This window comes from Seriola lalandi, unplaced genomic scaffold, assembly GCF_002814215.2.
Source record: "Seriola lalandi dorsalis isolate HSWRI2012SDOR001 ecotype SW California unplaced genomic scaffold, Sedor1 jcf7180002054885, whole genome shotgun sequence".
Taxonomy (NCBI): Eukaryota; Metazoa; Chordata; class Actinopteri; order Carangiformes; family Carangidae; genus Seriola; species Seriola lalandi.
The window spans coordinates 2,064,243-2,078,523 of record NW_019525437.1 but is presented as its reverse complement, the minus strand read 5'-3'; the positions used below and the strand labels follow the sequence as shown (position 1 = coordinate 2,078,523).

At 40.0% G+C, this 14,281-nt stretch overlaps 2 protein-coding genes across 4 annotated transcripts; both read left to right on the top strand.

The window, feature by feature from the left end:
• Positions 1 to 629: 629 nt before the first annotated feature.
• On the top strand, positions 630 to 8,258 carry reep6 (receptor accessory protein 6). 3 transcript variants are annotated; one of them, XM_023428995.1, is made up of 8 exons: positions 630 to 856; positions 3,651 to 3,744; positions 4,082 to 4,220; positions 4,397 to 4,565; positions 4,647 to 4,789; positions 6,872 to 6,894; positions 7,389 to 7,411; positions 8,033 to 8,258. In XM_023428995.1, the coding sequence occupies exons 1-6, from the start codon at positions 724 to 726 to the stop codon at positions 6,884 to 6,886; spliced, it is 693 nt and encodes a 230-aa protein (XP_023284763.1). In that variant the 5' UTR covers positions 630 to 723; the 3' UTR covers positions 6,887 to 6,894; positions 7,389 to 7,411; positions 8,033 to 8,258. The 3 variants fall into 3 exon arrangements, with proteins under 3 accessions (XP_023284763.1, XP_023284764.1, XP_023284765.1); XM_023428996.1 differs by lacking the exon at positions 7,389 to 7,411; XM_023428997.1 differs by lacking the exons at positions 6,872 to 6,894; positions 7,389 to 7,411.
• A 1,352-nt stretch (positions 8,259 to 9,610) lies between these two features.
• Positions 9,611 to 11,792, top strand: cunh19orf25 (chromosome unknown C19orf25 homolog). The gene is made up of 3 exons (XM_023428955.1): positions 9,611 to 9,791; positions 10,526 to 10,677; positions 10,944 to 11,792. The coding sequence occupies exons 2-3, from the start codon at positions 10,536 to 10,538 to the stop codon at positions 11,123 to 11,125; spliced, it is 324 nt and encodes a 107-aa protein (XP_023284723.1). The 5' UTR covers positions 9,611 to 9,791; positions 10,526 to 10,535; the 3' UTR covers positions 11,126 to 11,792.
• The last annotated feature ends 2,489 nt before the right edge of the window (positions 11,793 to 14,281 follow it).

Below are 14,281 nucleotides of genomic sequence, written 5' to 3'. Positions count from 1 at the left end.
TTTACTGAAAGGTGAAAAATCTTTTTATTCTGAAAACTGTCCAGTTAACACAGGTGAAATAATGCTTCTCCTCCTCTTATCTGCTTAAATCTGGAAACTAAAGAATGAAACATGGCGGTTGGAGATCAGCTGTGAGCATCTGAGTGCTCTGAGAAACAGTTAAGTCCCAGCGTCATGTCAGAATGAATGTATCCAGCTGTGCCAGCTGTGGGTTGGGAGAGGTGTGAATGTGTTCGAACAGGAAGTGAAAATACTGGAAACATATAAAGGGCTTTTATTTTTGTTATTCACTTATCTATTGCTTGTAACATCAATTTGATTAATTGCTGTGTGTCTCTGCAGTGTTTACCTTTAAATCATGTGGTCAGGTGATCAGGTGATCAGGTGATCAGGTGGTCAGGTGGTCAGGTGATCAGATGCCGGGTCTGGTCCAGGGCTGATTAACTGCCGGTAACAGGTCAGTTTTGGTGATTTTTTTTATTGAAATGTTTTAATAACATTTCTGATTGTTTCTCTGTGTATAGAAAACATGAAGATATAGGTGTGTTAACCTGTGGCTGTGGCTACTTCCTGTCTTTGCACCTCCTCTTCCTCCTCCCTCCTCTTCCTCCTCCTCTTTAAAGCAGATCCTCTCTGTCAGAGGATTACACTCTGCTGTGTTTGCACTCCACACCGGTCGCTTTCCTCTGACTCTGCTGTTGTTTGAGGACCTGATTGAGGACCATGGGCCTACTGGACGTCTTCTCCTCCATCAGAGACCGAGCCGAGAAGTTTCTGAACGAGAAAAACGTGGTGACAGATTTTCTGGGGAAGCTGGAGGAGAAAACAGGGATAAAGAAGAAGATCATCGCAGCGGGTATGTGAGGTTTTCCTGTCGTTCACTCTGTGCAGCTCATGATAAACATGTTCTGGATGGTTCTGCTGTTGTTCTGTTTGTATTCAGTGGGTTCGTACCGACTTCACCTGGTGCATGTGAAGAGGATTCAGTTAATCCTCCTGTGAATATCAAGCCAAATGGCAGCTACGCACAGATACTGCTCTGAGCTGTGGAAACATGAACCTGTAAATGTTCTGGGTCAGAGTTCAAGTCTTAAAATTGCTCTAATCAATATTTATAGCAACAATAGATCCAATGACTGCATAATTGAATGACTATCTCCATCTCAGCAGCTGTACAGAGCTTTTTAGCCTCTTTTAGCTCCTAGTTTTCATAGAAACAGCTGTAGCTAAAATTAGCACCTCATGGTTGTCTGGCTCCTCCACTAGTTTCAGACTACATCCCTGTTTATCCAGAATCATATAAAAATATTAATCATTTGTGTGCAATTTTGTCAAAATCTAGGCAGTTCATCCTTGAGTCCAAGTGAATATTTATGTCAAATTTGAAGAAGTTCCGTTAAGGTTTTTTGAAATATTGTGTCCATGAAAATGAGACAGATGGACAAACGAACAACCTGAAAACAATATGCATAGATGGGCATATTGGGACTCGTGATGGTTGATCATCGATATGGAGCCTCAATAAATGATAAATGAAATATAAACTTACATAAACGACGACGATAACAGGGAGAGAGAGATAAACTGTATTAAAAGGACCCAAGTTGTCAAGCAACACTGTTTTGCATTCTGTGGCACTAGTTAGCATCCCTCCTATTTCCTATGGGCGACACTTCACCAACTCACCTGGAACACCTACAGTGTCGGACACCTTTGTACACACATCACTTTTTAATGTATTAGTGCTCCACTGTAGACAACACTACAGAACACAGATTGCAAACTTGTGTTAGATCGATCGATACTTTATTTATCTCCTAGGGGAAATCCATGTGTCCATTAGCTCATTGTTGATAATAATAATAATAATAATAATAATAATAATAATAATAAAACAGTAAATAATAAATAAACAATAATGTTCCCATCAAACTGCGGTTCTGTTCCTCATTCTTTACAACGTGTCCTGTTTGTTTACAGGGACTTAAATAAAAATCAGCTATTTGATTAGCTTGGTGATGAGCATGTGTGAAAACTAATCACACAACGCTGGTCCAAACACTGACTGTTGATTGGCAGACCTTTCCTGTTGCCAGCTTTTCGTACCTCTCCATGTTTTTAAACGCTCAGTTTTTTTTTTTTTTTTTTTTACGTTCATTCGCTTAAATGTCTTTTTACATTCATGCGGTTTAATGCACTTTGCAAAAACAGGCGCAGCTCTGAACCTGTCTATGGGACGGAACACTGTATTATGTAACACTAGGTGTTTTCTATTATTTTGTCCAAACCTTTAATGGAAGTAGGCTAAATAACAAAAACACCTCTCTGTATAATGGAGTACAGTTCAACAGCAGTAGAAACTATGACGATCACACAGTTGAATCAACTCCTGTTTAACACACTCAATAAAAACTGAACATTACAACCCTCATGTAGGAGGAATTACTGCAGGACTGTTGTATTACACTGAATTTTTTATTCACTCTGTTTCACATTGTGTATTTCTGGAGTTTCTGCTCAGTTTCTATAGCTTACACATTGAAAATGTCCCTGACCAGATGACAGTAGGGGTTTCACAAACTAGAACAAAACTAACATTCATTGATTATAGCTGATTTGACCTAAAAATAAGAAGCCTGCTAAAAGCATTGATCCTGTCCTTCGCTGTGTGAGGACACCTGGGTGCAGGTGACGGGCCTTTTCGTGGCGATGTTGAGCTCTGGATCAAACCTTGACTATAAGATAAATAAGATGATAAACCTCTCTGCCCTAATGTAGAGTCAGTATTCAGCCAAGGACTTTTACTGAGCAGTGAACAGCAGTCTATTCATACCCCACTGATGCTCATACAGTGGATCAGTAACACACACACACACACACACACACACACACACGCACACACACACACACGCACACACACACTGAGGCAGGACATGATGTCAGTGTAGTGCCTGGTGCACAGTGTCCCCCAGTCTGTGCAGTAAAGTTAAAGCAGATTATCCTCAGAGAGCGACAGCAGAGCAGAGGCTCCATGAGTGAACAGCAACATAAGCTGATCAGAGGTAGGACACTTTTTACACAACTTCCTGTTTGTCTGTGTGCATGTCTGCCAGAGAACGACAGCTCTACTCAGTGTGTTATGCGTTATTAAAGGATGCCAACACACAGAAGAAACTCATCAGGAAGGCCGAGTCTGTTGTTGGATGGAAGCTGTTTATACTGGAGGAGGTGGCTGAGGACAGAAATCAGGCAAAACTGCTGAAAATCGTGCACGATGTCACCCATCCCCTCCATAAAACTATGGTCGAACCTGAGCGTACATTCAGCAACAGACTAGGGAACGCCATAGAAAATCATTCCTGCTTACAGCAACCAGACTTTATAATGCATCTCTGTGACTCATCCAAAACCTCCTGTACTCTCACCCCTGCACTTTGGTCCACATGAACATTTTTATTTCATACTTGGATCGCGTGTATATTTTGTCTATTATCTGTGTTTTATTGTATTTCATTGTTTTTAAGTCAACTGCTATGATATTTAAATTTGCCATCTGGGATTAATAAAGTAATCATCCATCCATCTATTAAACGTATCTGCATCAGTGTAAACTGACAGTGTGTCTTCTGTGTGTCCTCCGTCTCATCCAGGTGCCGTCTCAGTGACCGGACTCTACCTGGTGTACGGATATGGTGCCTCCCTCCTCTGCAACCTGATTGGCTTCGTCTATCCAGCTTATTATTCGTGAGTGTTTCTTATTTTGATGGTGATCTGCTGACAGTGACAGTGATGCACCAGGTAGGTGGGGTTCTATCAGGCGTCCAGTGTCCCTGCAGTAAAATCTACCATTATTTCTCATGCAAAACCTTGATGATTCAGAAAACTGTGATTTGCTTTAACTTCATGACATGTACATGATGAAGAGCAGGAGTGATTATTATCATTACTGATGGTCTGAAATACTTCGGTCTATCTGCAGAGTGTCATTCATGCCATTATCCAGGTGATGTGTGCAGATGCAAGTCACAGGGTAATACTGGGTGTAAACAGTGTCTCTGGTTCTTTCCACGTGTTTCTGCAGAATCAAAGCCATCGAAAGTGCGAGCAAAGAAGACGACACAAAATGGCTGACGTACTGGGTGGTGTATGGCGTCTTCAGCTTGGGCGAGTTCTTCTCCGACATTTTCCTCTACTGGTTTCCATTTTACTATGCTTTTAAGGTGAGGAGACACATCACAGAACCAGTGAACAGGGACAGATTCAAATTCAAATGCTTCCTCCCCCCTGTCTAAATGTCTACGGACAACAGGCTCTCATTGGGTTTAAGTCCTCAGTGTCATTAGTAGTTCCCCACTAAGTCCAGTAATCCTCGTCTGTCCGCCCTCTGTGGTTCCAGTGTCTCTTCCTGTTGTGGTGCATGGCCCCGATGTCGTGGAACGGCTCCCAGATCATCTACAACAAAGTGGTTCGGCCCGTCTTCCTGCGCCACGAGGCCACGGTGGACAACATGGTGAACGACCTCAGCGGGAAGGCGATGAGCGCCGCCGAAAACCTCACCAGAGAAGGTACACACACTGGTGAAGTGTAGGGACACACCAGTATAACACTGTGTTAAACATTAGATTAAACATTCCTTCTCTCCTCAGTCCTGTCTACTCTGGTGAAGAATAAATCTCTGGTGAATCCGTTGGTGTCGGTCGCTCAGTCCGAACCTAAGAGTTTACCGAGTTCATCGACAGAAACATCAGCAGCTAAAATATCTCCATCACAACCGAGTGAAGAACGGCCGGTACGTATCCTCCTCGTTTCTCTTTGACTACAGATGAAACATCATCATCATGTTCATCTGTCGTTACAGGTGTTGCTAGGTGTAACAGTTTACCCCTGCTTCTAGTCTTTATGCTAAGCTAGGTTAGCAAACCCCTGACTCGATGCATCGCTTACTGCTGACTGTGCTCTGAGATAGACCCATAGACATTTAGCACCTTCCAGAGAGTTAAGGTCTGTTCTAAGATCCAGTTTGTGGATGTGGTTTGGTGTTTTTGGATTTAGCCCCAGTTCTAACCGAGAGGCAGATGCTGAACATCTGTCATCACGTTTAATTGGAACGATATCATGAGAGGAGAAAACCCAGCTTTATTCACATAACATCACTCAATGGAAACACAGAATATTCACTGCTGTCTTTTGTCGACTTTTCTAAAAAAAAAAAACCAATCACTTCTGTTTTGTGCAACATCACAATGGAAATCCCACTAGTGAGCTGTCTGACATTGAAACTGGAGCTTGTTCCTGCAGTTTCAGTGTAAAAACATCCACTCACCTCTGCCAGTGAATCCACCAATTACCTTGATTCCTTTGAACTGGTTTCGTTGTGGATTATTTAATGCTGGTGTTACAACCTGCAGATGTCTAGGAATAAGGGAATCAACATATTGCCGATGTAGTCAGGCAAGTTCTGCCCTTTATTGCTTAGCGACCAAAAAAACACAGGTTATAAACACAAAATATCCATAAATAATGGAGGAGTTCTTTCACTGAATTACTTAAAGCTGGAATGCCAAATAATCAACAGAAAATGAATCAAATGAGGTGAAGAACAAAGGGAAAAGGCTGCGGCTGGCGGCAAATCATGAAACAAACAAAACAAAACCATGCTTCCTAGCCCAACCCATCCCCGCTGAATTACTGAAGGCCAAAACAAAGGAAAGAAAGACCTGACCTGCCAAAAGCAAAACACACTCTAGCACCACCCATAAGACCTAGTGTTAAACAAGACTGTTGAATTGGGCTATCTGTAGGTGTGGTGTTGAAATAAGATAAGTATGAAAATGACAAACAAAAGAACCTAAACCTAGCGCCCAGATCCCGACATCACTGAACTAATGCCTCAAACCAGTTAACACCAATTTACACACCAGAAAGACTGAAGTAAGTCCACGTTGCAACAGAGAGGCACAGAAGCGGACTGATCAGATTTGATGACAGGACCGGGCAGACTTTTGATTGATGGCTGGGACCAGTGATGCAAAAGGGGAGGGACCAGCTGAAGATGGGGAACACAGAGGGGAGGTCCGGAGGCGTTGACCAGGGGGGAATCTCTCTATTTTTCTCTCCCTCTCTAGTTTAGACGATAACATGAGAAGACACTGTGAAAACTACAAGGAAATAAAAACATAAAAGTTCAGAACACACGTCTCTCTGTCGTTTTACGGTCTCTTAAGTTTCCGTATAAGCAGCTCAAACACGGTGAGCCAGTGTCCATCAATAATCAGGCCCAAACACCATAGCACAACAAAAATCCAATCAGATAAAAATATGAGAAACATATCACACTGTCCATATTAAAGCACATTAACAACATTATACACAGTTATAATTCAAACACAATGACCCTGTGCAGAATAACATCATTTTGGAGCCGTATATCTTTCCTCTGTATCCATGGTGATTCTGATCCACAATGCCACGGTCATACCTCTAGCTGAACTCTAGCCTTACATGAAGGGCCTCGAACTTTCCAACCAAACACTGGTGTATTTTAGACAAACCTTTTATCAATGTTACCCTTTTTTAACATCTTATTTATTGCATTTATAATCCTTTTTAACGACTGTATGAACTGGAATTCAGCTTGAAACCATATGAAACATAAAATACACATCAGAGTGAAACCTGTCTCTTAGACAGTTACACATATTGTACCTGAAACAAACTCTTCAGCCTCACAGTTAAATCTAGATTCCTGTTCATGTCCTGATGGGTCAAAATATAATATAATATGATATAATATAGTATAATATAAATTGTACATTGAGAACAGAGGTGAGGGATACTTGTGCTAACCCAGGTGTCCTGTTACCTGTTCCAGCCTTTCCTGGGTTAACCAATGTGGTAAGTCAGCTGATTTGGTGTTAATGATATATGTCATAGTAAATGTGTTGTGAAGAGAATTAGCATGAACCTCAGTGACCCTTGTTCAACATCAGCCCTGTAATGGTTTAAAGTTAAAGCAGTTTTCTTCTTTGGTGGTGGTGGGCTGCAGATTTGGCAGCAGCAGCAGATGGAGCTGGCAGGACCCTCCATCCTCTATGAAGACCTGATCAGATCTGAACAGACCTGAACAGACCTAACACCCCCTCCTATCCTTACCTGCTGCTCTTAATAGCATCAGCACTCCCTGACTGCTCTGCTTGTTGGTTTTTAAAACATAACAAAGAACAACTGAAGAAGAAGAATTTCAGGCTCCAACACTGAGAAGTTTTCTGATGTTTAACGTCTAAACTGTGTAGAAGTAGAAACTCTGTGTGGTGTAGATATATGTCTTAATGTGACGCTGGTCTTGTTTTAATTTTTGCTCGTGTGTGTGTTGTATGTCTGCGCGTCAGGATGAAGTCAGTGTAGACTGACGGTAAGTCACAGATGATCCTTTCAGGCTCCCAACCAATTCAGGGTATTGATCAGATCAATACAGGAGCTGATATAGATCACAGGATTATATTAATGTTATGAGACCTAAGTCAGAAATCTTCTGCTGCAGAATTATTCTGAATTACCTTAAAATCCGGAATTTAAAGTCCTTATCTGGGATTGAAATATAAACCAGACTGTTGCCACTCCCAGCACCAAAACTGAAAATCATAAATAATGTGTATTTGTTGAGGCTTTATTTGTTGATCATTTCTTTGAGAGGTTTCCGGAAATAACTGTATAATTTGGCTCTTATTATAGATAAAATCTCCATGATTATCCAGGTTAACCAAGTAAATACACATGAAGTCTTCTTTTGCTTTATTGTAATGTTGAATAGTGTGTTTGCCTGCAGATACATTTCACATATGACCTGCTGTGAACTGACTAAAACAGTCTGATAATTAAATGGAATTAATTATTTGGAGGTATATTACATACGTACAAACTGTCTCTGTTTTACCCATAAATACTGTTCTTTCCATGAGAGCAAAGTTTAAGGAAATTATTTGGAAATGTCAAACCCATAAGATAATGCATCAGCCCTTGTTTCTGACTCCAGTCCTTCAGGTAGCAGCAGAGGAAGAAGAGGAGACTCAGTGAGGAATCATCATCCATCAAGAAACATACCTCCTGTCAAAGAGACTGATTTCCTTTTTATATGAGATATGTTATATTTCTATACCAGTCTATAACAGGATTCAATGTCAGATGCACGCACTGTTTCTTATGGTTGTTTTCAGTTTATTTATTTATTTGTATTTATTGATGTTTTTTTTTTTTTTTTTTTTAAGAGAAGCACCTGGAACCAGCCCGTAAACTAACAGACAAACTCCCTGTTCTCCACCAAGGGGCGGTGTTTCCCCTTATTTCTGCATTTGTGTGTGTGTGTGTGTGTGTGTGTGTGTGTGTGTGTGTGTGTGTGTGTGTGTGTGTGTGTATGTGTATGTATATGTGTGTGTGTGTTTGGTCCTGGTTCTGGGTGCTTTGCATTGTTTTTCAACATGTGTTGCTGTTATTTGATTTATTTATATTATTAATTTTTTTGTTTTGTTTATACACATAAATGAGATTATGACCTTGACATGAAAATTACATTATGATCAGAAATAAAAAGCATTAATCAGAATAATGTTTGTCTGCTCTGTCTAACAAACACACACATTTATATATCAGTATTATACAGTATATATGTGTATATGAGAAAGAATACATAAATATATTATACAGATATTTTCTTTGCTATAAATATGTACATATATGTGACTTAAATGTTTTGGATAATAAAGAAAGACATCTACTAACATATATGTGCAATATGTATGAGGCACATAATAGCAGTATATGTATAGTTTAAATAGAAGAGCATGAACCAAACTGAAGTCTGGGAGTTGTCACCCTCTGTCTGCAGGAGTGTGAGTGAGGGAACTGAACTGAAAGAGCTCAGGGTGACTGAACCTCATGTATCTGTGCATCACAAAGTAACTCTTAGAAAACTGTAAGAAAAAATAAAACTGTTAGTTTTCTTATTGTTTATGGTTTATCAAGACATTTGTAAAGATTTAGACTTTGAAAGAATAAATAGTTTAAAGTTAAAATAATCAGTATACATCAAAGCAAAAATGTCAGTTGCAACACTGAATGACCTTCTAAATCAATCATTAGCTATACGGTTCCGTTATAGTGCTATCTTTAACTTAGAGTGCTGAAGTTTTGGCAATTGTATATAAAATAAATACAAACCCAATACTCATACTTCAAAGGGGCCATAAGAGTGAACAAAATTACACCATGAACCAAAAACTAGCTGTGTATAAAGTCGACAACTCTCACTTCTCTTTCATTTTGATGCGAGACCATATGAAACAAGAAAAAACACTATTTCAATTTCGGGACTCTACATTGGGGTCACATTGGCTTTTATAGGAATCGTTTTTTACGTTGTCATACGTAAGAATTTTTTTCAACAGTGTTATTAGAGTAATTGACTGTTTTTTTATTTTTTATTTTATAGTTTATTACCTTATTGTTCCTGTGTTATTTACTGTAGACCAGAATAAATTTACATTAATAAAAAAAGTCAAGCGTTTACGTTTTATGGGGGCGTGACTTCTGTGCGTGGACGTACGTGACACGTTGACGCGCCGTGCAGAACGTCACGGATCCAGCAATTGTGTGTTGCATCTGCTGACGAATCTTTTCGAGTGTTTTCAGCTGAATTTGCTGCTTTTCTGTCCGTTAGTCCGGGTTCAGTTGCAGCAGACCGGTCGAACAACAGCTCAGATCCGGCAGAAGGTTTTCAGAAAGACGACTAAACCCCGGTAAGCAGCGACAAGCTACTGTGGCTAATCCTGCTGGCGTGTTGAAACATGGTGCCGAACTCCGTTTCACAGTTTGGAAAATCAAAATCAAACTGCTTATCAGCTAATATAACTATATTTTATCTTTACCAACGAACTCTTATGAATACTAATGACTTTTTGTTAAATTCGGCCGTGAAATCTTCCACTGTGCTGGAACAAATACCCACGTCTAGACTGATGTTTTTAGCTAATTAGCACTTTCTCCCCCAGCGCGTTGTGCTGGACGACGACAGAGAGAAACGGACAAACCACTAAGTTAAAGATGCTTAAGTTTAGTCTTTATTCAAATACAAACTCCATGGTTGATTTTTTTTCTATGCCGAATTGAAGAGTAACTCCTTGCAATTCGAAAATGTATTGTAGTCTATATTCAGATCGCTGTATACGTTCAGACACATAATTTAATCTAATTTAACAGGTAAATTAACAGAGGTCAGGAGCCTTCTCGTGTACGGATGTAGGCTGAGGGAATACCCCAAATAAAGATAATGAATAAGCGTAATATATTGATAATAGTTAATATCACTGTTTGACGTAAGAGTCAGACATTCATAGTCACTTAATGAATGAGTGGAAAACCTGGAGGAGCAGTTTGTTCAGTTTATTTACAATCGCTCTCTTTTCTTTTGTTTATTTTACAGTTAATTTGTTCATTAGTCGTTTCCCACACATTTAAAAATCTCAATCTTCAGATGCGGGAGAATGAATATCGGTTCTAAGAATAAGAAGCGGGTGGTGCTGCCCAGCCGTCCAGACCCCCCCACTGTGGACCAGATCCTGGAGGACATCAACAGAGCCGCTCCCAATGACCCGGTCTTCAGCATCCTGGAGCAGACTGGACACGGTGAGTCCACACAGATCTGCAGAGTCAGAGGAGAGAGAGGGGGCCCACAGCTGTTTTACCGCCTGTCTGTCCTGTAGTTTACCGCCTGTCTTCCCTGTGGTTTACCACCCTGTCCTGTGGTTTACCACCTGTCTGTCCTGTGGTTTACTGCCTGGCTGTCCTGTAGTTTACCGCCTGTCTGTGCAATGGTTTACTTCCTGTCTGTCCTGTAGTTTACTGCCTGTCTGTCTAGTGGTTTACTGTCTGTCTGTCGTGTCCCTGCTCAGACTCATCCCGGTCTTCGGACTCTGATGTGGACTTGAAGTTCCAGCAGTGTCGTCAGTACCTGGATCTGAACGAGCGGCTGCAGGAGTCTCGAAGTCGGCTGCTGCGACAGAGGGAGGAGCTGAGGGCAGCAGGGGAGCAGCTGGACAGAGATGTGGCAAAGGTCAAAGGTCAACCACTCTGACTCTACCTGCTGTCACCGACTCTTCTTGGCTGTCAAGGAGACTTTTATACTGACGGCCTCAGTCAGGGCTGGATCAGCTGGATCAGGACTAGCCAGCTGAAGTGGCCTTCAGTGCTGTCTGTCATCTGACCCCAGAACTGGTGTGTGTGTCTGTCTGTGTGTGTTTGTGTCTGTGTGTGTGTGCGTGCATGCGTGCGTGCGTGAGGTTACTATGAAGATGTACAGGTACCAAGTAAAGCAAAAATTTCTGACCACAAAGTGCTGCCTAAACTTTGATGTTTATGTTGGGGGGGTGATGATGTTGTTCAGAAATATTTTACAGCAACAAATCTTCATTCTTCGACAATTTACATTTGTTTCTTTTCAAAAGTGAAAGGAACACTTCTCTTTAGTTGCCACTCACGCACCTCCTCCCTGCTTCATCTCTTACAGCAGCAGAAACTGTGTTAGTCTGTGCAGTTATATAAAAGAAATGAATCATAGAAATGTCAGTGTTTGTCACCTCGGGCTAATCGGCCTTGGGCTGAATTTCTGTCCAGTGGTCGTTTGACTTGAGGTCACAACAAAAGCTGACGCAAAATAAATCCTGGGCCGTGGCACCCACTTTCCAACACTGGCTCAAACAATTGTTTTCTTGTCATTTAATAAAGTGAAGGTTGATCACTCAGTACCTGAATGCAGTATAAAGCTTGTCAGGTGTTGAAATGTCTTCAGACTTGATGTGAGGCACAGTTTTGTCCCAATGCTCAAAGCAATGCAACTTGAGAAAACAAAAGTGGTGAAAATTTTAAAAATAAAGTGACACTTAAAACTGATATTAGGTATTTTTCAAGAAGGCTAAAACACATTTTTCTGCTGACCCCATCCACAGCAGCACATCACTGAGCTCCTGCTGCTTCTGTAAACTGAATCTACTGCAGGTAATACACTGACTATAGATTAGTACGTTGAATAACCTGAACTATCACTTTAAGTTGCAGTGCGTTGAGCTCTCAGGGCCACTGTACCAAAGAAGGCTACATACTGACTGCACACGGACACAGTAACTTTCTAAAAGTAAAAAATTACATGGATGTATTGTTGCCTCAGCCGTATCACAGCTTAGCATTGACCCTATAGGTAAATGTTTTAAAAATCACTGTTTTAAGACTGGACACATCTCTACATTCAGTCACTGTCAATGGATAAGAAAAAATAAAAAGTCACATCACTGTAGTTTTATACCTTTATAGCTGTCTGAATGAAGGGGTCGACACAGCGGCTTAATGAAACACGTCACTTTTTATTGGATGAAAACACTTATAATGACATTTCTCTGTTGCTTTGCCTATTTCACATGACACCATAACACCTCTGTGGCCTTGTTCACACATGAAAGGCTGGGACCTGATAACTGATTTAAACTGTGTGTGTGTGTGTGTGTGTGCGCACATAATTAAATAACCATAATAATTAAACATTTAGATTGTGACTTGGAGCAGGTGAAGTCAAATTGTTAAAATCCACCTGCAGCAGTTTGGACCTGGTTTAGTCCAGAAACTGACCCCAGCCCAGTATAAACAAGGCCAGCAGCAGCCATGGTGGACAAACTCCCAGGACCTTCTGATGGTGTTGAATTCCCCGTTCATCTCCTTCACACAGGCGTCATTGCTTCTTTAACCATGTAGGGGCTGTTAGTGATTCTCTACTGTCCAGTATTAAATGCTTGATTACAAAGTTTAGAAATTTGCTCTTTAAACTACAGGTATGGGCTTCAGTAAAGGACAAAAAGGTTTGAAGTTTGTGAAACGATGTTCAGAAAAACTTTTGCAGCCTCTGGTTTCTTATCACATGTTGTAAACCTGTTAAACACTCAGGTTTGTGAATGTGTAAAACAAAATGCAGTTAAAACAGGGCAATGAAGACAACAAATAAAATCTAATATTTAATTATTTTTCTCAAGCTTTGGGACAATTCTTGATAATGTTGATTGATTAATCTGCAGATTATTTTTTATTGATTAATCGTTTCATCTACAAAATGCCAGAAAATTTTGAATATTCAAATGTCTTGTTTTTAAGAGCTCAAAATCAAAGATTATTCAAAGATTTTCAGTTTTTATATCAAGTCCTCACATTTGAGATGATTTCTTTTCACCTTCCTGCATAAAAGAATGACTAAAACAATAATATTTTAAAATAAAAACAGTTGCAGATTAATTGCCTGTCACTTGACTAATTGATTAAATAACTGATCGTTGTAGCTGGTCAGAGCAGCTCCAGTTCATCTACGAACAGAGTGAAGTTTAGATCTTTTTGTGTGGATTGTAATAACTCATTATTCATGCTGTGGATCTCTCTGATTCTAAGTTTTGTTTTTGGGTTTCAGGGTTTTTTGTGGTTGAAAAAATATGAGAAAAATCTGCAGAAATTATATTAGTGCTGATGTTTTTTGGTTTATATCTACAGCAATAATAAGGCTAAAATTCTTGTAGTTAAATGTGTGTTACCTCACTGTTGATATCATTTTGTGCACAAAATTCATTTGGACAGTTTTTTTTCTGAAACTACAAATCTTTTTACACATTCTCAGACTTGAATTTCTCTTATTGGTTTGTGAAGCATGATAAACAACCACAGGCTTTAAAGTCCATAATTTCAGACTTCCACAATGACCCTTATTTGAGCTCATATATAATGGGAGAGTGCTTGATACTCAGAGGATTAATGTCGGAGTATCACTTTAATATCTTAAAGTGGGACATGAAAGGTTTGCATTCAAAAGCTACTTGGGTTTTATTCATACTCAAAACATGCTTTGGAAATACAATAGGGTGGTAGTAGTAAATAGAAAACCTTGTTTTTCTAATGAACAGCCCCTCGGTGTAGATTCATGTCAGTTCTGTCCATCTCTCTGCTGCCTTTGATCTTCAAGCACACATGGAGGAGTGATGGTACAACTACAGAGAATATTCATTGTCTTAATATTCGACTTCTTCTTGACCTATCACTACTTTTACAGCAACACAGTTAAGCAGATATTAACACGTTTATAAAGACTTCCAGAGGGTAACTTCTGTAAGGACACACACCTGCCTGATGAATCATCCAATCAGATAGTCTTTTCATTTCCTGACAGGAAACAACAAACAGTACCTGAATCTAGTAGCAAACACAA

Excerpts from the sequence above, each read along its gene's own strand:
- reep6 (XM_023428996.1), top strand. The coding sequence starts at position 724 with ATGGGCCTACTGGACGTCTTCTCCTCCATCAGAGACCGAGCCGAGAAG. Across the intron at positions 857-3,650 it reads GAAGAAGATCATCGCAGCGG|GTGCCGTCTCAGTGACCGGA; the intron begins GTATGTGAGGTT and ends CGTCTCATCCAG. Across the intron at positions 4,221-4,396 it reads CATTTTACTATGCTTTTAAG|TGTCTCTTCCTGTTGTGGTG; the intron begins GTGAGGAGACAC and ends CTGTGGTTCCAG.
- cunh19orf25 (XM_023428955.1), top strand. The coding sequence starts at position 10,536 with ATGAATATCGGTTCTAAGAATAAGAAGCGGGTGGTGCTGCCCAGCCGT. Across the intron at positions 10,678-10,943 it reads CCTGGAGCAGACTGGACACG|ACTCATCCCGGTCTTCGGAC; the intron begins GTGAGTCCACAC and ends GTCCCTGCTCAG.